The following is a 24,561-nucleotide window of genomic DNA, read 5'->3' as shown; positions in this document are numbered from 1 at the left end:
TTTTCTACATTTATGCTGTCCTTTATCGTACCAACTAGAAATGTTAATCTAAGTTATCTTGTATAATTCATCACCAGCTTTTCTCCACCACATAGATGGTAGTTATCCTTGCAATACATCCTTCAGTCCTGTGACCGTCCTGGCCTCCTTCACTGTTAACCTACTGTCCTCACACTCCCTACCAAATAGTTTCCCCTTCCTCTGTCGTGCCACTCCTCCCAATCCTCATCACCACCTTCATGTGCCACACCCCACTTGGCTGTGGGACTCATATATCACTTGCCTAGCCCATATATCTGTCACCCTTCAGCCGTGCATTCCTAACCATCAAACCGGTTGCCTCCCTCCTAGCTCCCCACCCTCAACCCCTCTTGTTGCCTCCCGCCTCTCTATCCCCTACCCACACCACCCGATAAAAGCCTAACCCCACCCTAGTCCATCTGCTAGAATACAATGCCGGATTGTCTGTGTGTGCTGTAGCTTGACCGGGGATTTATGCAGATAGCTGGCAAGTTTTCTGTCTTTTCTGTGTAGGCCTGTTGACAACTCAATGCTTCTGCTATTCAGAGAGTGGTCTCCATTACTCCTAAAGTAATTATGTACTAGTTCTGTGATGTTATACGTGACTACTTGTCCTAGACATAGATATGCCTGTCACCTTGATGGCTAGGTGGGTTTGAGTTATGTTTTACAAAGCTATATGGCTGAAATTAGCCAAGGGGACCAGTGTTTTTCACTATAAAGTTATCAGAATGGGGGACCAGTAAAAAGGAAAAAAAAGTGTAGATAATTTTGAAACAGCGTATTCAGTATTGCCAGTGAATGATGCAGCCAGCCACAAATACTATTTAATTGTTTTATTTTAGTGCCATAACCGGTTTCGGGCTACCATTCTCATCTTCAGATGGCTAGTATTTAGCATTACATAGATGTTTTCATCAACACTCAAATATTCTTGTGCAGTGTGGGGCAGATGACAAGCTGTTGATCAAAACATCTAGGTAACGAAAAATATTAACCATCTGAAGATAGGCGTGGTAGCCTGAAACCACTTATGGCACTAAAATAAAACATTTAAAAAGTATTTGTAGTTGGTTGCACCATTCACCAACTATCATTAATGGCTGCAGAGTTAACTAGATCCAATTTGAATAAAATATTATTCATTATTACCACCAAAAATGAAGGAAGAAGTGCAGGTGCAAAATTTAAAGTTGAAAATGTAAACTGTAGTCAGTAAGTTGTAAATAATGCTTAATAGAGAGATGTTTCAGTAAATTCAAAACTTTAAGAATCAGTAAGTGCTATAAGCTTTCTTGTTTTTCTGATTCTTCTTCTTTGATTTTTTAAGCAGATGAAAGACTGTATTCATGGACATAGAGAGGACAGAGTTATTTGATCTTTGATGATAATGCCAAAGGTGAACTGGGAGCAGAGGCTCTTCCTCAGGGATACAGGCTGCTTAGAACAGAGGCAAAGAAATACGTCTGGCAGTGAAATGCAATTGAGTTACCTGGTTACTGCCATATTGCCTTTGTTTTGTACAGCGATTTCAATAATATTGCTTTAGAAATTTAAGAATTGACACTCGTTTGTCTAATTTGTCAGCCTAGTTGCACTTGCTGCCTCTTATATCTGTTCAAATATACCTTGTACTGCATTGACAGTTGTTTTTCTGTTGTCCACATTCTGTTCTGTTGTACTGTTTCCTACAACCCCTCAAAATGTAATTGTTCACACCACCGTCTTAAGATGTTAATGTTCGAATACGACATTAGTAGTGTTCTGCTTGACACACTAACATTCTTTAAATATCTGAGCATAATGTTTCAAAGTGAAACAAAATGGAATGGGCATGTGAGGATTGTGGTAGGGGAGGTGAATAGTCGAATTCGGTTTATTGGGAGAATTTTAGGAAAGTGTGGATCATCTGTGAAGGAGACCACATATAGGAAACTAATGCGACCTATCCACAAGTACTGCTTGAGTGTTTGGAATCTGTAGCAGGTCCAATTGGAGGATGACATTGACACAATTCAGAGGTCAGCTGCTAGATTTGTTATCAGTTGTTTTGAACAATACTCCTGTATTATGGAGATGCTTCAGGAACTCAAATGACAGTCCCTGAAGGGAAGGCAGTGTTCTTTTCAAGCAACACTGTTGAGAAAATTTAGAGAACCAATGATTTGAAGTTGACTGCAGTTAGTGTACTGCCGCCAATGTACATTTCTTGTAAAGAGCATGGACATAAGGTACGAGAAAGTAGGGCTTTTTTCTGAAATAAGTAGTAGAAATACTTGTTATATGTTAATCAGTTAACAAGATTTGGTGCAGAAAAATGCATTTGCAATTTTTTCTTGTGTCATTATTTGTACATACAGGAATGAAACCACCAATGTTGTTTATTAGCAGCTTGAGAAGGATATGAGCATTCACTCTTGCTTGCAGCACATTGAAATAGTTAGAAGATTGCAGTTTATTTGCACTAAACTGTGTTGACAGTGATAAAATGTAGAATATTGAGATAAACTATTTGCATTAGTTTGTGTGAAAGTGGCATGTATCCATTAGGCCACTATTATGGATTCATTCCATGAACATAACACTATGGTACAGAAGCCACAGAGCCACAGAACATTGTGGGTAATATCTGGAGAGTACATGTAAATTTGTCATATCATATAGCATCAGATTCTTGGTGCGGTCAAAGATCACCATTAGTGCACTCTACATATAATCTGAAACACATCATTGGCCATATGCTGCTCTCATAAATGATACTTTTGTTAATATAAATGATATTGCCGGTCTCTATTGAGCTTAGTTGGCAGAATACCTTTTACAATGAGGTCAGCATGCTCAGGGGTCTTGAATCCTTTTCTTGTCTCTGGGATGCTTGAAACACACACGATAGATCATTTGTGTCCCATGGATGTTCTAGATCTGCCAGTTGCTCTTTCTGACAAGTTGCACAAGAAATTTCAGCATTAATGTGATTAATGTGATTAACTTTACGCCACTCAGGTGCAAGTCTGTGCTGCCTTTCACAGTGACTCCACACATACTTTAAAAGATGTTTTTATTTACTTTGTTCTTAATGGAAGAACTGTTTTGCCATATCTTGAGTCATAGAGAGAACAGTTAAGAAGTACCCACATGCATAAACCGAATGTTGAGAGACATGTTTGCAGTTTAGCATTGTACAAGGGCTATGCAGAAAGTGGGGAACATTTCCGTGTGATGCCGCTAGGTGCCCAAATCGCGTATATTTTGGTATGTGCATGCTCGGCAGCTCAGACGGCATCCATCCTAAAACCTCTAGAAATTTATCGTGACATGTGAGGAAACAATGTAATGAGTGAATGTTCCGCCTGGAAATGGCACATTCAGTTTAAAAATGGCCGAACCAACATTCATGATGAACAGAAGAGTGGACACCCGAGCATTGTGACTGACGATCTAAAGTTAATGAAACGATTTGTGAAAAGAGCCGCTTCACAATAACGGAGCTTTCACTTTCTTTTCCAAGAGTTTCACAGACTTTGTTGTTTGAAATTGTCACTCAAAAGCTAGGCTACCTCAAGTTTTGTGCATGATGGAGGCCCAAAATGCTTACAGAGCACCATAAAAAACAGTGAATGGGGGCAGTGTTGACATTTCTGGAAGCCTACCACAAACATGGTGCTTCATTACTGGATCAAATCATAACTGGTGATGAGACTTGGGTGAAATATGTCAATTTTGAGACAAAATTACAGTCTATGGAGTGGAGTCACATAAGATCCCCCACCCCCCCCCCACCCCCCCAAAAAACAAAAAAAAAAAACAAGAAAATGTTTGCAAACCTTGTCAGCAAGGAAGTTGATGGTGACAGTGTTTTGGGATAGGCAAAGCGTACTTGTTATTGATTTTCTTGAACATGGAGCCACCATAAATTCTGCCCGGTACTGTCAGACTTTGCACAGCCTTGGAAGAGCAGTTCAAAACAAACACCGAGGAAAGCTGACGTCCAAAATTTAGTTTTTGCACAACAATGCCCAAACTCACACGGCAAACCTCACTAAAGAACTCCTTAATTCAGTCAAATGGAAAATTTTCCCTCATCCACCCTACAGTCCCGATCTCGCACCAAGCGACTTCCACTTGTCTCCCAAGATGAAGAACAGGCTTGCAACGCAGCGGAACTCCAGGCGTGCTTGACTAACTGGCTGATGTCTCAGGCGGCAGAATTTTACGACGAAGGTCTTTCAAAGCTTGTCCACTGCTATTATAAGTGCCTCAATGTGTTTGGTGACTGTGGAAAAGTAGTATGTCAGTCGCTCTTTCAGATGTTTATAATAAAATGTATTTCTTGTACTTAGTTTTTTTTAATGCCAAAACGTTCCTTACTTTCTGAATAACCCTTGTATCATAAATTAACAGTACACTGAAAAAAACGTTGGAAATAAAGATGGAAAAAAAAATGCTGTGCTAATGCTGTCAGCTAACCAGCTCTTCTGACTGAAAAAGGAGCGACAGTGACTTTTTTTTAAAATTAATGCAGATGTGAAAGACTGTGTAGTTAGATAAAGATTTGTATTAAGGGAATGGATAAACAAAACAAAGATAACTGCTATGTAAGCAGCAATGTTAAGTAAAATGGCTGCAATTGCTGCAGCTAGGAATGCAGTCAGAAGCAGATATGTCCATGGAAAACAACTTCCTTTCACCAGATAATCTTACCAATATCAGATATTGACATAAAACTGAAGAATACTGATCTTTAAAAAAATACTTCAAGCATGCTATTGTGAGTAACTTGGAGCAGGGATACCAAAGATGAAGAACAAACTATAATCATTTGAAATATGTGAACAGAAAAAACTAGCTCTTAACTTCCAAAAAATCATATAGAAATAATTCTTCCTTTCATGCCTGTTTGCTACTCCTAGTCTGTATTTGGTGAGTAATGGCTGTCCTCTTATATGAGTACTCCAAACTGGATTTACATAAGTACGTTACAATATACATGCATCTATTAAATTTACTTCTGAAGCCATCTCCAATTGATGGTAGGCAATTTAAGACATGGAGAAAGTGTTTGCGCTGACAGGCATCTAGCAACATTGTGACATGTGACGTACCTATATGAATATGAAGTAATAATAACAATAAAAAACTAGCTCTACAGTGTGTGCGAAATAAAACACATTTGTTTGAATCACACAGAACATAAATATCTCAGATATTGTTCTGCCCTTGAATGTTAATACAGGGTGCAATCAGCCCCCCCCCCCCCTTTGTTTCTCTCCTCATTTTTGCGATTGATTTGGTGCAGTCTTCCTTGAATTTCCTCTCGTGTGCCTATCTCATCTCAGAGTAGTAACTACACCCATTATCCTTGATTAAAAGTTCTTTTATTCTAAACTCTCTCGTGCAGTTTTTGTTCTCTACATCTTATTCCAGTATTACAGAAGTTATTCACTGTTATCTTAGCATATATGTTATCACCCTGGTCCGTGTTATGGTTAGTGCCTTTGGCTTATTCCTTTCTCTCCAGTTCTGCAGAGAGCCGCCTCATTTCTTAGAGTCCACTTACTTTCAGGTGCCTCAATGCTTTGATTCTCTTGTTTCCCATTGTTCTTGGAGTCCGTGGTTCACTTCATGCAGTGCAGACAGCCATTCTCAAGAATTTATTAAGTTGAGCCCTCTGTTTGATACTATTAGCCTACTTTTTGTGATGAATTCTGTCTCTGCATGTGCCAGGTTGATGTTTTATATTCGTGCCTCATCTGCCACAAGGTAACAGAATTCCTTCATCTAGTCCATTGCAGGCTCCCTGATTTTTGTATTCAGTTTGTTGCTAATCTTGTTTCTGTTACACCTAATTACTTTGATCTTTCTTTGGTTTACTCATATTATATGTGTTTTGTTCAATAGACTTCATTCTTAATCAGTCTCGTAGATGATAGCAATGTCATCAGTATTATCCATCAACAGATCCTTTGAAGGTGTCTTGACTTTTTCTTAAGTCTAACTTATGTTGTCAAATGGAGTAAAGTCGGAACTACCTCCTTAGTGGCTTTCCTTTTCCTGAAGCCAACTGATTCTCATCTAACTAATGTTCAGTTTTCTTTTTGTTTCTTCAATATATTATCCTGGGTAGCAACTTGGATACATGAGTTGCCAATGTGATTATTCTCAGGTTATTTGCTCTTGCTATCTTCTAGACATTGTGAATAATGTTCTTCTGAAAGTCCAATGACATGTCACAAGTCTCATGGATTTTACACACTTGAATAATCATTAGTTGCCACTTGACTTAACAATTTTATAAATTCAGCAGTCACTTCTGCTGTGTTAGATTGCAAGTGTACTATGACTTAACGATGGAGCTCAAAGATTCTGCCCATATCGACACCTATTCATTTTCTGTCATTTTATCAGATGGTTCCTTCCTTTGGAGAGGGATTCAGGTGCTGTTTTCACCTATCTGATCTCTTATCTCTTTAACTGTGCTATTCTTTGTCCACTCATAATGTTTACAGGTTTGTCTTTAAAATTTCTGAAAGTTATTTTGGCTTTTGTATGTACTGAATCTGTTTTTTAACAGTAATTTCCCTTTCAACTTATTTACATTTTTCCTGCAGCCACATTAGCATCAATGCACTTCTTATTGATTTCAGTCCTTTGCTTATTTGCTGCTCTCTCTCTCTCTCTCTCTCTCTCTCTCTCTCTCTCTCTTTCTTTCTTCTTCTTTTTTTTGCGTCCAGAAAATGAATCTGTTTCCTGTTTCCTTCTTTTGTCAACTAATTGAAGTATTCTGCTGTTGCTTACAGTTTCTTCACAGTTGTCTTCAGCTCATGGCCTAATGGTTAGTGTCACTCCTTTAGATCAAGGGGTTCCAGGTTTGACTCCTGGCTGGTTGGAGATTTTCTTCGCTTGGAAAACTGAGTTTTCATGTTGTCCTTATAATTTCAATTCATCTCCATTAATGTGCAATTAGCCGAAATGATGTCAAATAGAAATACTTATACCAGGCAGCCGAACAACCCCAGATGCCCCCCCCCCCCCCCCCTGCCAATAACACCCTATAAATGTTTCGTTTCTGTATAGTTACCTTCCTCATATGTGTGTTTCTCTGTCCAGTGCCTGTGATTATCCCTTTCAGATATGTCTCTTTCTCCTCATCTGAGCTACCTACTGTGGCATTCAGAAGCACAATATTTGAGAACTTCAAATGCGTATAATCTTTCCTTAGTATTTCAGTATAGCACCTTATTGTTTGTTGAACCTCCGTGATGATTCTCTCAGGCATCAGCCTAATCTTTATATTTACTAGATTGTGATTTGAGTCTGTATCTACTCCTACGTATGCCTTACAATCAAGTATCTGATTTTGGAGTTTTGTGTCCTGGCTTTTCCAAGCACATGTCTTCTTGGGAATTTTGAATACTGTATTTGTTCTCCATACTGTAGATCATATTGTTTAGCATGGTTTGCTATAACAACTTCAGGATGCTCCACCCCCACCCCCACGCCCACACGTTTTTCACTGAATTTAAGCCTGAGAAGTGAGCAAGCCATTCTGTGTATATGGTGCCCTTCTTTTATAAACAGATTAGGAATTATCATTAATTGAATAAACCCATCTACATTGACTATGAAAAAAGTGTAACAGGATACAACATTACCCTTAGCAGCTGTCGAATCACCTCAAAAAGTAGTGTGGTGTGTGCATGTCAGATGAACAAATGGCGAGAATCACTTTTCTGGTTAAAAGGTGGCTCATCTATGTACAAGGCAATGCCATACTGTTCCTGAATGCAAGGCACCACATTTTTGGAGTCACTCAGTGCCATTGTGCAAGGGGAATGATTGTTGTAGGTTACTGAGCATGTAGAGCACCTCTCAAAGTCAACAGTATGCTGTGTTACAGGTGATTGTGGTCAGTGCGTGCTGCGAGTTCTTAAGCCAGGGCTGTTGCTGTGTTGGTAGGTTATCTTCAAGCATTTAAAGCAAAATATTGTTGTACTTGATTGTAGCAATTAGTTGACCTTATACTGATGTTGAGTGTTTTGTCCCTCCTGGAGTGTTTTATATAGTGATGACATTGAGTTCCTGGCCCACCTCACACTGACTATAACTGGCCTCTTTCACCTGCCGAAGGTCCAGCCATATATCTTGTTAACCAGAAGTGTTTGCTGCCAGCCTCTACCCCTATTATTCAAATAATGTTCACCAAACATCTACAATACACAGTTAGAACCATACACTGTTGCAGGCACACCAAGAGAATTTGTACTGGCATGCTTTGTATTTCATGCAGTAGGGCAATGATAGGATATTTTCTTGGTTCTCAAATCACTCTTGACTTACTCATAAATCACATTCCTTCATGTGGCAGTGTGAATGAGAGAGAGTCGTGTGTCGCCTGTTTTTGCCTTTGCCAACCTATGCCCTCATGTTACAGAACTTAACCTACAGTTAAGAATTTGAATTATTTTATTATTCATACTTAATTGACCATTGAAACTAATGTTCTTGTGTGGGTGATACTAACATGTAGTAAGATGTTGTACCATTTTTCTCCCCTCTGAGCTGTCTTTAGTTTAGCAGTTAAGAAAGACTTCAAATTTGTTGCAGTTGGTGTTTTTTTTGTGACTGTTATCTGAATTTGGTGTATAGCTCTCAGCTGCAAGCAGTTTTGTGTGTGTGTGTTTTATAATTGATTAAAATCCATTTGCTGCAAATTGTTCATTACTTTATATCAACCACATTTTTACTTTGATTTGACTGGATGATGATGTAATTTGTTTTACTTCATTTTTAAATGCTGTGTTTTTGCTTAATAGAAGTTGACGTTCTGATTTACCCCCACAGGTCCATGAACTATTGCAGAATTTTCACGGAGTTGGCAGAATCGTTTTTAGAGAAGATAGTAAATGGTAGTTGCAACAATAAACCTCATTTTGCCCTGAAGATTTTGGATCTGGTTTTGACATGTGTAGGCCATCATGATTACGAGGTGAGATCTTTAAGACAGTATCTTTACATCTGGCATATGTAAAGACAACCTAAGAAACTTGTTTACAAAATATTAGAGAAATGCCAGGCCAAAAAGTTGGAAAGTAAATGCTGAGTTTTGTGGGGCCTCTTTTCTAGTTAAAGGAAGGAAAGGAAGGTTGTGGGAATCTAACCCAGAGGAGGTAAAACTGCCCACAACTCTATGTTATGTTTCATGACTGTGTGTTCTGAGTATCATCCCAGTATGTCACACTCCCACACCTTGTGTTTTGTACATGTTCCTTCACATGTCCTAAGGGATGAGATGGAGAGTGACATGAAATTGTTAAATTTTGTTTTTAGCCGCAAAGAAATAAATTAATTTGTAAGAAAGCTTTGCAAATAACAGGTGGCCCATAAAGAGTCAAGAGCTGCTGGTATACAAAGCAAATTGGGGTGTGTGTAATAAATAGGGAGTTAAGGGGACATTGTATGCTCTATGCTGCCAATGTTAAATTATCAAATTTTGTGACCCATTATATTGGAAACTTTTTGACACCAACTTACAATTTTCCATAATTATTGAATGCACTTTTCTAGATACAGTGGACTAGAATTATTACTAAAATTATACTGTGTGGCTTTTTTTAAACACTCAATTTTTTGACAGAATTTTGTAAATAAATAAACATAAAAACAAAATAACTCACAATATTATAATTATTCTAGTTCCATATGTGCTGATCCCACACTTGGTATGCTGTGAAAATTTCATGTCTACCATCAGTACTTTTTTTTAGAAAACAGGTCATTTATTGCAAAAAATATTGCAGAGATATTCAATTTTAAAACTTTTTTTACTACAAATTCTTACACAGACTTACATTTCTGTGTCTTTTATGCTCTAGAATTGCCCTGGCCCATAATCTGTCTCTTCTTCAGTGTCACAACAGCCCAGTGCTTGCCTCTTCCTTTTCTTTCTTTCTTTCATCTTTTGTCATTTGCTGAGAGCTAACTCTGCTTCACGTACACGAAGCTCATCCACTTCCTGCAGTCCTTTAGCTATGTTCTGTCCAAATCTTATCCCTAGCTTTTCCAGAACCTTAAGTCTTTCGTAGTTCCCACCATTAAAAGTTATTACAGCATCAGACACTGCTAACTTTAGGGTCATAAAACCAAGTACTCATTCACATTCTGGGTCTTCCCATGTAAGCACTTCTTTAGTAGCTCAGGATTTGCCATATCTCTTTAAATAGTTTGATTGCCTCCATTACTGCTAAAGGAAGAGAATGTTTATGTATAAATTGATACAGGGTGCCAGAAAATTCAGCTTGCCTATATTTTCTCCAAGTGTTTGGTGGAGGTGGACACGAAGCATGACATGGCTTTTCATCAGTTGATATTCGATGAAAGAAAGTGCTCCACCACAGCTCTTTTCATCTTCTCTAAATTGTCACAATTATCTCTAATGGCCTTCTCGTAATACTCCTGTAATTAAGCAATTTCTTTGTACGTTAGTCTTCCAGCACATTTTATTGTCTTGCCATCAGACAGTTTTGCGTTACGCAGCTTGGTTTTTAGTTACGCATATGTGTTCCCATGCTTTTCTTGACATGTCCTACAGACTCAAGTTTTTGTATAGGAATGTCATACGGCTCATAGTTTCGTACTGCAATGATCGCCTTTCTGTCTCCATCACCTAAGTAATTCACGTATCTGACACTTCTCTCCTTCTGGAAAGGCTGAAAAATAACTGCTCCTTTTACCTCCATTCCTCCACTTTTGCCATTATAATTTTTTACATATTACTGTTTATGAAGTAATCTGTTGTTCTGGTTCACTGTACAACCTTGGCAGTACTTACTGAGAACATAAAAATCCAAAACTTTACCAGTGTCATGTAAAACATGTAAAACCATTTTTAGGACTAAACCTACACTTTTGCCAGGATCTATCTACAGCAATGCTGATGTATGTGTTACCCTCATTTTGTTCAACTGCTTCTGATGTAGAAGCAACCATTGAATCTTCAGCCACAGCACTTACACAGTCCCCAATTGCTGTTACATATTTCGTATACCTAGAAGGAGGTTTTGGCAACTTCAACACAGTGCAGAGAACATTATCAGCCCTTGCACCTTTACCAATGCATCTGAGGCAATAGAACAGTCTCATGTTAGTTTCAGACAATTCATTACCTGAACACTTTGATGAAGTATGAAATGCTTTTATGTTTTTGCACCTCTGACATTTCATAAAAGATGTAGGGAAACATTCCATGTGAGAAAAACATACATAAATAACAAAGATGCTGTGTCTTACCAAACGAGAAAGTGCTGGTAGATAGACACAATAAAAACACCCAAAAACACACAAATTTCAATCTTTCACAACCCAAGGTTGCTTCATCAGGAAAGAGGGAAAGACGAGAGGATGTGGGCTTTAAGGGAGAGGGTAAGGAGTCATTCCAATCCCCAATCCTGGGAGCGGAAAGACTTAACTTGGGAGGGGGGTGGGGGTGGGGGGAAGGACAGGTATACACTCTCCGCTCGCACGCTCTCGCGCGCGCACACACACACACACACACACACACACACACACACACACACACACACACACACACACACACACACACACAGGCAGACATATATAAAGATATGTCTGCCTGTGTGTGTGTGTGTGTGTGTGTGTGTGTGTGTGTGTGTGTGTACCTGTCCTTTTTTTTCCCCCAAAAAATTGACATTTCAAGTGCATTTGTTGTAGCTCTCATAAGGTCTTGCATGGTGCAGGTGGTTGGTGATGAGGAACACTGAAGGAAATGTCTGTTAATCTGCTCAACGCCACACTGGCAAAGAACTGAGTCCATAGAGAAACCCCCAAGTCCGCAGATTGGTCTTGCATCGCATTGTGTTTGTTTGTAATCTATTGAGAGACCTCCATATTGACCACTTCTCCGAATGTCCAGGGGTAAGTTCTTCCTTTGGAGCCATCCATTCTCCCAAATACCGACATTTCTTCCACAATTGCAAGATCCTTGCCACATGTGGATTCTCGATGGGAGCCTCAGTAGTTGTCAAGAAGCTCTTTCTTGATTTCAGCCTAGGATGGGCAGACTGACAACCCTATAGTGGATGGGCTTCCTTCGTTGTGGCCTTACTTTTCTCATAGCTTGCAGCTACCTCATGTCTGACGTCAGGAGGAGCTATGCCAGCGAGGCAGTGGAGTTTGTCCACAGGACTAGGTCTTAAGCGACCCATGATAATCTGTCAAGACTCATTTAGAGCCACATCTACGTTCCTGGCATGACTGGGCTTGTACCATACCGAACATGCATATTTGGCAGTGGAATAACCTAAAGCAAGCGCGTTTGAGCACACAGTGCATGGATTAGCACCCGATGATGTACCTGTCAATTTTCACACTGTTATTTCTGGCTGCCAATTTCTGTTTGGTGTTTAGGCAGTGCTTTTTATATGTTAGTGCACGATCCAGAGTTACTCCAAGATATTTAGGAGTAGGATTATGTTAGAGTACAATGCCTCCCCAGGATATATTTAAGGATCTATTTGCCTGTTTACTCTTCAGGTGGAAAGCGCAGTCTGAGTCTTGGCGGGATTAGGCTTCAAGTAATTCCCTTGATAGTAAGCAGTGAACTCTTCCAAAGATTTTGATAGTGTATCTTCTACAGTCCCAAATAGACAGCCTGAGTAGTGATAACACAGTCATCAGCATAAATAAAGCTTAGAGTTCCTTCAGGGATAGGTTGATCATTGGTATAGATGTTGAATAATAGCAGCACAAGCACGCTGCCTTGTGGTAGTCCATTTTTCTGAGTTCTCCATCTACTTTTCCTACCGAGAAATTCCACAAAAAATTTGCAGTTCTCGAGACTATTTCTAATATTGCACATGAGTGTGAAGTCTTTAGTGAATCATAAAGTTTATTTAGAAGGAGCCGATGGTTGATTGTATTGTAAGCCACAGATAGATCGATAAAGACAGCACCTGTAATGAGCCGTTTCTCAGATCCATCTTCGATATGTTAAGTTTAATATTTGAGACATGCAACTTTTCCCTTCTCTGAAGCCGTTTGCTGTGGTATTAGAAGAGGCTCCACCTTTCTAATCATTCTCTGAAGAATGAGCTTCTCTTGTATTTTTTAGAGGCGACAGAGTAAGGAGACTGGTCTATAATTTTTGGGATCTTTCCTATCCTTTCCTTGTTTCGGAATGGCAATATTCTTGCTTTTCACCATACTTTCAGGGATTTTGCATTCTTGAATACAGTTGTTTGTTTATAAACTCCAGTAACCAAAGCATCTTAGCAGGACCAAAATTCTTGATTTGTTCAGCTATAATGTCATCCAATCCTGCTGCTTTTCCCAATTTACATTTATTCAGGGCTGAATTCAGTTCTTCAAGAAAGAAAGAAGGAGATAAGATACTATTATCTTGATCCGTTTGCCTGAATAATTGTTTCCTCTCTATATTTCTGGGTTTAGTTGATTTGCCATTAATGAGGGGTTGGTGAGCAATCTGGTCTGGTTTAATATTAACATATGTGTTGACTTGAATGTTATCATTACTCAGGTGACGTAGTAGCCTCCAGGGCTTTTGGCTACTTTTACTCATGTCACAGTCAACCTTTAATTCTACCCATTTTTCTCTCTCAGCCTCAGATATTGAAGAGAGAACATTCTGTGCAAGGCTTGATGTGGATTCACTGAAAGGATCTTCTTCAAACTTCCTGTAGTATTCTTCAAGAAGAGTGGCTGTTTCAGGTGTTATACCCTTGATATAGTTCATTCTGCATCCCCTTGGAATTGATGCTTGTGAGGAGGCATTAATAATATTAACAAAATTCTCATATTGATCTATCACAGTATCTATAGTTACAATTTTCTCATCTAATAATTTTGAAAATTTCTGCCAATCAGCTTTTATGAAGCTGTGTCTTCGTCTGAAAGGGATTCCTTGAGGTCTTACTTGTGGGAGAACTTTGCACATAATGGGTCGATGTTTTTTACTTGGTATGGGCTTACAGACGGATTTAGTGCAGGTATGAAAATTACTTTCACTTACAAAAAGCAGATCCAGTTTACAGCCACATTCCCAGCGCCCACTGTAGAAAGAATGAGGTAGTTTGTGGTCATGAAGGAGGGAGAGATGGAAAGTTTCAGCCCACAGGACAGCCGCACCATTTTTATCCTCTTGAGTTTACCCCCAAACATGGCTATGACTCCAGAATGAGATTTTCACTCTGCAGCGGAGTGTGCACTGATATGAAACTTCCTGGCAAAAAACTGTGTGCCAGACCGAGATTCTAACTCGGGACCTTTGCCTTTCGTGGGCAAGTGCTCTACCAACTGAGCTACCCAAGCACGACTTACGCCCCGTCCTCACAGTTTTACTTCTGCCAGTACCTCGTCTCCTACCTTCCAAACTTTACAGAAGCTCTCCTGCGAACCTAACAGAACTAGCACTCCTGAAAGAAAGGATATTGTGGAGATATGGCTTAGCCACAACCTGGGGATGTTTCCAGAATGAGATTTTCACTCTGCAGTGGAGTGTGCACTGATATGAAACTTCCTGGCAGATTAAAACTGTGTGCCGGACCGAGACTCGAACTCGGGACCTTTGCCTTTCGCAATATCCTTTCTTTCAGGAGTGCTAGTTCTGCTAGGTTCGCAGGAGAGCTTCTGTAAAGTTTGGAAGGTAGGAGACGAGGTACTGGCAGAACTAAAGCTGTAAGGACAGGGCGTGAGTCGTGCTTGGGTAGCTCAGTTGGTAGAGCACTTGCCCGCGAAAGGCAAAGGTCCCGAGTTCTAGTCTTGGTCCGGCACACAGTTTTAATCTGCCAGGAAGTTTCATGGCTATGACTGTTGAAATCACCTATCACAATAGAAGCTTTCTCTGTAATAAAACTTTCAGGCGGCGTGAAGGAAAAATCTGTTGCTGGAGGTTTATATACTGATGTGATTGTACAGTTACTTAACAGTAATAATTTCAAGAGAAATTTGTTAACATCGAATATAGATTTATGTATCAGGAAGTCGTTTCTGAAAGTATTTGTTTGGAGTGTAGCCATGTATGGAAGTGAAACATGGACGATAACTAGTTTGGACAAGAAGAGAATAGAAGCTTTCGAAATGTGGTGCTACAGAAGAATACTGAAGATAAGGTGGATAGATCACGTAACTAATGAGGAGGTATTGAATAGGATTGGGGAGAAGAGAAGTTTGTGGCACAACTTGACTAGAAGAAGGGATCGGTTGGTAGGACATGTTTTGAGGCATCAAGGGATCACAAATTTAGCATTGGAGGGCAGCGTGGAGGGTAAAAATCGTAGAGGGAGACCGAGAGATGAGTACACTAAGCAGATTCAGAAGGATGTAGGTTGCAGTAGGTACTGGGAGATGAAGCAGCTTGCACAGGATAGAGTAGCATGGAGAGCTGCATCAAGCCAGTCTCAGGACTGAAGACAACAACATCATCTGACTGACAAACACTACAGACTTCAAGGTCAGGTCTTAATAAAGATGGCTCTTCCATACTGTGCATGTGGTCTTTCAGCAACCAGTTTCATTCCAGGAACAGTAGAACGTATCTGCTGGGTATTCCTATGTATTTCTTGAACACACAAAACATCTCAGTGCTTAGTGTGGCACATGTCTTGCAAGAGTTGTTGCTTGCAGGGAGATATTCCTTCGACATTCACGGATATTACAGTTATTTGATGTCTGATACTTCTAGTGTGAAAGGATCAGCCGCCAGGTCATTCTGAGTTGGACTGAGTTGACTGGACATTGCCCAGCGTACGCCTGATTGCAGTTCATATATCTGTACTTACCATCAAACGTTGCAATCTTTGGGGAGACTCCTTTCATGTAACGCATTCAGTACTGTTAGTGTTGAAACAGTGGAACTGTAATTTATTGCAGAAAAAATTGAAAAAAAGATTGTTTCTGGTCCAGAGATGTCCGTCACTTGTGCTGAGGTTGTACTTGCTTTTGTGAATGTATGTGTGTGAGTTTCTTTCTCTGGCAAAGGCTGTGACGGAAATCTAATTTGCAAGTGTGTCTTTAGTTGCACCTGTCCGCAATTTAACATGTTATCTTTATTGTAAGTATCATCTATCTTTACCTTACATTGTTGATATTCCAGCCTGGAATTTCTATTGTTTGATTGTTATATTAAAGTACATAAGTAAGCACATTTTCTCCCATAGTTAATTTATGTGGCAAGTGAAGTTCAGTATTCATAATGCAGTACAGTGTAAGTGCACGCCAGCTAATCTCTACAAAGTGACAATAACAAATGTTTCAGTGATATCACTTTTTAAAGCAATGCCAGCCTCTGACACCTGATGGTCACCATAGAAATTATTAGTGCTGTATCCACAGTTATTTGTAGGAGTCATAAAAGTATGTTACAGATCACTAAAAAACATTAACTGGCATGATGAAATATTATGTCAGCTGGACTTCCTCATTTCCTGTAGTTGGCATAACATTATTGCTTCCACGCCATAAGTGTTAAAAACTTTGGTGACTGTGTGCTTGTTGTGAAACTAAAATGTCATGCTTACCTGAATTGAATTGTGTGTGCTTTGAGTGTGAAAATGTTTCCATTGACTCATGTACTGAATGTATTCAGTATCTGGTATGGTACATTGGTCAGAGAACATTCCACACCCTTCTCTTGAAATAAGTTTAGACTTAATATGATTTATAATTAGTAATTTACCCAAGTCTTTTAATAAGGTTTCTAATTAAGGACACATTAGGCATACCATTTATCTAATAATTCATCATTGTATCCAGCTTGGGAGCTGATTTATGTTAACAACAAATAATGTACTTGAGTGAGGCAAACTGCCAACAGGTAAGTTAATTAAAATTATGCAATTTAATATGGCACTTGAAATTGATAAAAATTGAAGAATATAGTTAAGATTCATTATAAAATTTACCTGAAGATAGCAATCTGGTTGTCAGCCAAAATATTGAGGCAAGAAGTTAACGTCATCTGGCTATAATCCCAAAATCTTGTAGAATGCAGTATAATTGCTTTTAGTTCCACAAAAGTTATCTGTTTTAAGCCATAATTAAATTGATGGTAGTTATTCTTCATAAGATCAATTAATAACTGAAGTGTTTAAACAAGAAAAAATATGTCCATCACTAGTAGAGACTTAAAAAAAAAAAAAACCTCATCAAGCAAGATGGCACGGTGGTAAGGACACTGGACTCGCATTTGAGAGGTCGACAGTTTAAATCCATGTCTGGACATCCTGATTTAGGCTTTCTGGGATTTCCCTAAATCACTCCAAGCAAATGCCAGGATGGTTCCGTTGAAAGGACCCATACTTGATTCATTCTGAGCTTGGGCTCCATCTCTGATGACCTCAATGTCGACAGGGTGTTAAACTTAATCTTACTTCCCTTCCTTTAAAAAGAATCAATACACCCATTCAATTCATAATAAGCTCAGTAGCATTGTTGTAGGTGTTAATGACTAACATTGACTTACGGCCTTTCAAAGGGGCACATTAGTGCTTGTCATTACCAGGTGGTGATTGATGCATTGGTGTCAGGCTTTCATGCTGCATGCGAGAGAAAGGATAATCTGTAGAATGAGGATTTTGCGTGCATATGGGCTATGGCAATGCTAAACTGGACCAGGTGACTGCAGTAATGAGTGTTATTTCTCACCATTGCTTAATCTCACGATTGTACAAAGTCTGAGGTGATCTTCAGCTTTAAAATTGAGTCTTCGAAATGAATCTTTTTCTGTGTAACAGTACATGTGCTGTTTTGACATTTCCTGCCAGATTAAAACTGTGTGCCAGACCAGGACTATAACCTAAAACCTTGCCAGGTGATTTTCTTTAAGCTGTGCAGGAATGACTCATGACCTGCCCTCCAGATTTGTTCTGAAAGCAACCCTTCTTAGGCTGCAACTAAGCCTTTTTTCACTCAAACTAATTTTCCTCATAATCTATTTTTCCACTAGTACTCTAACCAAATATTTTTCACCACACATGTCCCAGGACAGTTAACAGAGAATGTCACCCATTTATTCATTAAAAAAATGCATTTTATGGTTGATACATAATTTATGATTTGCTGTACTAGTTGACCAGTCACCTAAACTGATCCAGCTGTTTTATATGCATAAAATGCATTTGGGGTGTAATTTTATGTTACACATTTAACAAAATACTGATCTGTAGTTTATATTATAACCCTTAATAAAATACATTGCTTGGCCATTTTTGAGGTCAGTGAAGAACAATGTACGGGCTATCAAAGGGTGACCAACTCTATTGTACTACGTTCGTGAAATAAGTTATCTGCAAATATCTCAGCTCTAATTTGAAATTATAGAAATCTACGGCCATGGCTGACTTGCCTTAGCAACACTGTGTATTAATTTTCAGTTCATCTGTTTATTCACATAACTCAAAACAGAGTTGTAAACTACTAGTAGCGAGTTCTTAATTGTGGTCACAGCAACTTACAACTTCCGTTGTGTGAAAGAGCATCAGCAGTATTCCCATACTTGACGTAATATTTTACAAATTTGAACATAGTCGAAAATTTGGTGAAATTCAATATTATTGTAAAGTGAATCTCCATTTGGCTTGCTGGTCGAATTGTGCAGTGTCCAGATTTGTGAGACATTTGGATGTGACAGTGGCCAGATTTTGGGCTACATGGTAAAGTGAGAGCAAGCATACTCCTCATCAAGTTTATTGTCAAACGCATCTGACCACCACGAGGTATTATGCACCAAGAACATCATAACCTTTTTGTGTCTGGGTATGCCATCCAGAAAAAGTAATGGACCCCTCACAACGTTGTATCATCCTGCACAATTGGCCGGAGACCAGCATCAGCTAGACCAGGGGATTACCGAAAACCACAACACAAATGACTGCATTTGTAGTGGTGCCATGATGAGAATCATAGACTGCTGACGGAAATGCCATCACATTGTCTTCAGCGATGAATCGCTGCTCTGCACTTCTCTAGATTACCACTGTCAGTGAGTATTTTGGTGATCTGTGGAGAGGTTGCATTCTTCCAATGTTTTGGAGGTGCACAACAGCGTTACTCCTGGCAGCACAGTGAGGTGGAGCCGTCACCTGTGACTCCAGGTTAAAGCTGGTAGTGAGAAAGTGAACTTTGACAACACAAAGGTGCTTCACAGGTATTCTGCATCCTCAAGAGTTACCTCCCATGTGGCAGTATTGTCACATCATTTTTTAATAGGACAGTATTTGTTCACATATGGTACATATCTCTGTGAACTGTCTGTGGTATGTTGAGGTACTACCGTGGCCAACAAGATCCCCAGATCTGTCTTCAATAGTACATATGGGAGCAGCCTGGGCATGAACCCCATCTCACTGTCAGTATCAAGGATATCAAAACTCAGTTACAACAATTGTGGGTCAGCTTCATGACAACCTTCTCAACTAAGTCAGTGCATGCATCCAGGCCTGAGGTGGAGCAATGTCATACTGAAACGTGCCCAAGTATTGGCAAGTTCATTGTAAATTTGACTTGATTTTTTAATCATTCATGTAACGTCACAGATCCTCTCAACATGTGAAGTTTGCCTCCCCCCCCCCCCCCCCCCCGCCCCCCCGCCCCCCTCCCGTCTCCTTGTGGGTGCTTCACTTCTTTTTTGTTGTCAGGTTGTGCACATCAAAATGACCACACTGGTGTGCTGACCAAGCTGGTACCAATACCCTGGATCTCTCATACAATGAATTTTTAAATAATAAAAGAAACTTGTTTTTGATCAACTGTAAAGTGGCATAAAATATGATATTATGAAATAGTTTTTCATTGCTATTTTTGTGGTGTGTTTAGAATTCGTACACTTAGCACTATTTGTCCATAATTAAGATAATTACGCCTACCCTCAGATCTCCATCTTGGTAGGATGAGCCCCATTGTCCGGCCTTCTAGCTTTGGGTCAGTTTTTCCTTCTTGTGTAATACTTTCTGATTTTCATTATTTGCTTGGGCATCCTACCATCCTTTCCCTGTATCCTGACCAATGTATTCTGAGAGATTTAACTTACTCTCCAACCTTCTGCCTCTCACATGCCTAGCAGTTTTCCATAGGATTTTTCTTTCAAACGCCCTTAGGTTGTTGATATCTGCTTCTGTCATCAGCACATTGTAACAACTAGTTTTACAAGGGAATAGTATACTCTTAACTTTGTTGTTCTTGTAATAAGATAATTCTTAAAGTTTACATAATAAGGTCTATTTCTTGCTTGCATTCTTTCTCTAATAGGCTGTATCATATTATTATTGCTGGCTAAAGGTACACCTGCATAAGAGAAGCAGGTAACATCTTTAAAACATTTTATTGAGATTTTTTTAGCCATAGAATTGGGTATTATCATCTATTTTATCTAGTTTTTGTTTATAGTAAGTCTAATTTTTCGTCCTCTCACTTCCATTATTTTGTACACAACTACTGCAGTATCACCTGCAAATGCACATTCGACTATATTAATATTACTATGTACTAATTCCACAATTTGCTGCTTGTGTGTGTGTGTGTGTGTGTGTGTGTGTGTGTGTGTGTGTGTGTGTGTGTGTGTGTGTGTACAATATTATAAACAGAGAAAAAGCTCTTAGATATCTTTGTATGAATTATCTCCTGTTACAGGAATTTTCTGATTGAAATTTCTTTTCCAGTGCTGTATTGGTTTTATCTTATTCAAGTAACAGTGTTAATGATTACATACATAAATTCAAAATATTCCTCATCTTCTGCTGTAAAAAAATATGGATGCTCTGGTTCGGTCTATTGTTTGGCTTGAGGACTTGACACATCGCAGTGAGGCGTAAGGAAATTACATCAATTTTCTCCATGATTGCTGCCGTTATGCTGCACTGGTCTGTCTCCTGAAATACTTCAACCAATTTCTTCATTTTCTAGAATGCTGTATACAGGGTGTTTCAAAAATGACCGGTATATTTGAAACGGCAATACAAACTAAGCGAGGAGCGATAGAAATACACCGTTTGTTGCAATATGCTTGGGACAACAGTACATTTTCAGGCAGACAAACTTTCGAAATTACAGTAGTTACAATTGTCAACAACAGATGGCGCTGCAGTCTGGAAAACTCTATAGTACGATATTTTCCACATATCCACCATGCGTAGCAATAATATGGCGTAGTCTCTGAATGAAATTACCCGAAACCTTTGACAACGTGTCTGGCGGAATGGCTTCACATGCAGATGAGATGTACTGCTTCAGCAGTTCAATTGTTTCTGGATTCTGGCAGTACACCTGGTCTTTCAAGTGTCCCCACAGAAAGAATTTTGTATGGATAGAGGTGTAAACTCTGGCGCATGAGACAATACGTGGACGTTGGCGTCATTTGGACCGCAGCTGCAACACGGCGAACGGAAACCCGAGGCCGCTGTTGGATCACCTGCTGCACTAGCTGCGCGTTGCCCTCTGTGGTTGCTGTACGCGGTCGCCCTGCCTTTCCAGCACGTTCATCCGTCACGTTCCCAGTCCGTTGAAATTTTTGAAACAGATCTTTTATTGTATCGCTTTTCGGTCCTTTGGTTACATTAAAACTCCGTAGAAAACTTCGTCTTGTTGCAACAACACTGTGTTCTAGGCGGTGGAATTCCAACACCAGAAAAATCCTCTGTTCTAAGGAATAAACCATGTTGTCCACAGCACACTTACACGTAGTGAACAGCACACGCTTACAGCAGAAAGACGACGTACAGAATGGCGCACCCACACACTGCGTTGTCTTCTATATCTTTCACATCACTTGCAGCGCCATCTGTTGTTGAAAATTGTAACTACTGTAATTTCGAAAGTTTGTTCGCCTGAAAATGTACTGTTGTCCCAAGCATATTGCAACAAACGGTGTATTTCTATCGCTGCTCATTTAGTTTTTATTGCCGTTTCAAATATACCGGTCATTTTTGAAACACCCTGTGTGTGTGTGTGTGTGTGTGTGTATAAATAAAATAGAAAGAAACTTCCACATGGGAAAAATATATTAAAAACGAAGATTCCAAGACTTACCAAGCGGGAAAGCGCCGGCAGACAGGCACATGAACAAAACACACAAACACACACACAGAATTGCTAGCTTTCGCAACCGATTGTTGCTTCTTCAGGAAGGAGAGGGAAAGACGAAAGGATGTAGGTTTTAAGGGAGAGGGTAAGGAGTCATTCCAATCCCGGGAGCGGAAAGACTTCCCTTAGGGGAAAAAAAGGACAGATGTACACTCGCCAGGCGAGTGTACAGCTAGCAATTCTGTGTGTGTGTTTGTGTGTTTTGTTCATGTGCCTGTCTGCCGGCGCTTTCCCGCTTGGTAAGTCTTGGAATCTTTGTTTTATATATATATATATATCGTAATTGTTGGGTTCAAATTAATGATGATGTAAATAAAACAGAAAGAAACTTCCACATGGGAAAAATATATTAAAAACAAAGATTCCAAGACTTACCAAGCGGGAAAGCGCCGGCAGACAGGCACATGAACAAAACACATAAACACACACACACACACACACACACACACACACACACACAGAATTACGAGCTTTCGCAACTGGCAGTTGCTTCGTCAGGAAAGAGGGAAGGAGAGGGAAAAATGAAAGGATGTGGGTTTTAAGGGAGAGGGTAAGGAGTCATTCCAATCCCGGGAGCGGAAAGACTTACCTTAGGGGGAAAAAAGGATAGGTATATGCGCGCGCGCGCGCGCGCGCGCACACACACACACACACACACACACACACACACACACACACACACACACACACACAGACAGACAGACAGACAGACAGACAGACAGACAGACAGAGAGAGAGAGAGAGAGAGAGAGAGAGAGAGAGAGAGAATAATCTCATTATCTACACAAATGATGATGATGATAATAATAATAAATTATCATTAATAAAGTTATCTCTCAGCATTTTGTATTAATAATATATGGCTTTCAAACTCTTGGATTCAGTTTTCTTAATACTTTGCAACATGTATTCAGTATAAAAGAAAAATTATCAACACCATATTATCAGGAAAGATGATTAAACGCACTGTTGTGTAACAGATTAACTGCCGCAACACAGTGTTGCTTAACACATTAACTACCACTATCAAAGGAAACAGTTTTCCAGGAGATGTTGAGGTAGTCTATTTACTAATTGTGCCCTTCATTACTGCTAACCACAAAATTTTAAGCTTTTTCGTGGAGTGCCTGTGTATTCTTGAGTCAGTAATTAGAATGACACACAGATATGCATTTCAGCAGCATTTGACATGTAGCATTAAAGTGGCAGGGAGAGCATTCAAAGAAGCAACTTGTTGCATTAAAACACAGCAAATTTGTTAATATTAGGACTTGTTCACAAATATTTTCTCTCTTATGTTACAATAAGTGTCTTTCGAACAAATACAATAATTAGTGTAATTTATATTACACTTTTGTGATTTCTTTTAGGTGGCAGAGATTACGTTTAATTTATGGTACCGTTTGTCTGAAGAACTCTACCAGAAAAACAATGATTCTGTTACTGTGGTGTTTAAACCATATGTAGAGAGGCTGATTGAAGCATTATGCAGACATTGTCAGATGGAGCCAGACCATGTAAGTAATTTTCTGTAGATGTTTGATCATAGACGTGATGGGGCTAACAAATTCTTACACAATAATTCTGAAGTGTTGTAACAAAGATTCATAAAAATATAGTAAAGTTCTCTGTATAAGTAAATAATGTAAGGAGTAATCCTCTGACCAGCTCCATGAAGCAGATACATTGGAACCATGCCTCTCCCCGCTCCAGCACCATTACTTGTCCTCACCCCAGATTGAAACAGGTAAATCACATCCTTTCATAGGGCTTTCATTACTTATCACTGTATCCTAACATGAGGAACATCCTACTCACACTCCTTTGAGCTGTAACTTCCCCTTTCATATTGATTGATTGTTAATGAATGAGTCTCGGACTCCAGATAGCTCGCAGTATTTATGCCACTGTATTGGCTGCACTGGCTTACTCAGATGAATATTTGCTCCCCGACTTGTAGGAGCCTAGCTACACATAAATGCATACAAACTGAGATTGTTGCCCTGATCATGATTAAGTCTATATACATCCAGAGTTCATCTATGAAAGTTTACAGTTTGCGTGAGCTAAAAAGTTTGAATCCATACGATAACTTTCTAGAGCACCAAAGAATATCTATAACTGCTGCACTCTGTTGATAATTTATATTGTCACACAGATAAATGTTTCATGAGCACATATATTAAATGGGTTGAAAGAAATGTCAGACACTGTAAATTCACTTTATGTTGGTCTATTCTAGTCTATGCACATTCTATCATTGTCTTAAAGAAGTAACCTTTCTTTCAGATGGGTGTAATTAGTTACATAAATTCAGCCAAAGATTTTACAGCAAGATCCAGATTACGCTATTTACAGTTTAGGTATATTCCTCACAGTTTACACTGTTCATCACTTCCTATCAGTTGAATTAGTAATTGTCTATCACATTGG

General features: G+C 39.3%; 1 protein-coding gene across 1 annotated transcript in view; it reads left to right on the top strand.

Annotated features, from left to right (window-relative positions):
• Positions 1–24,561, top strand: part of LOC126278702 (transportin-3) — a 205,156-nt gene that overhangs the window by 59,703 nt on the left and 120,892 nt on the right. The window contains exons 6-7 of the mRNA XM_049978972.1: positions 8,863–9,007; positions 23,499–23,645. Of these exons, the coding sequence (XP_049834929.1) occupies positions 8,863–9,007; positions 23,499–23,645 (292 nt within the window). The remainder of the gene's footprint in view (positions 1–8,862; positions 9,008–23,498; positions 23,646–24,561) is intronic.

The sequence above is a fragment of the Schistocerca gregaria genome, chromosome 6 (assembly GCF_023897955.1).
Source record: "Schistocerca gregaria isolate iqSchGreg1 chromosome 6, iqSchGreg1.2, whole genome shotgun sequence".
Lineage (NCBI taxonomy): Eukaryota > Metazoa > Arthropoda > Insecta > Orthoptera > Acrididae > Schistocerca > Schistocerca gregaria.
This window is presented reverse-complemented; position numbering and strand designations above follow the sequence as displayed.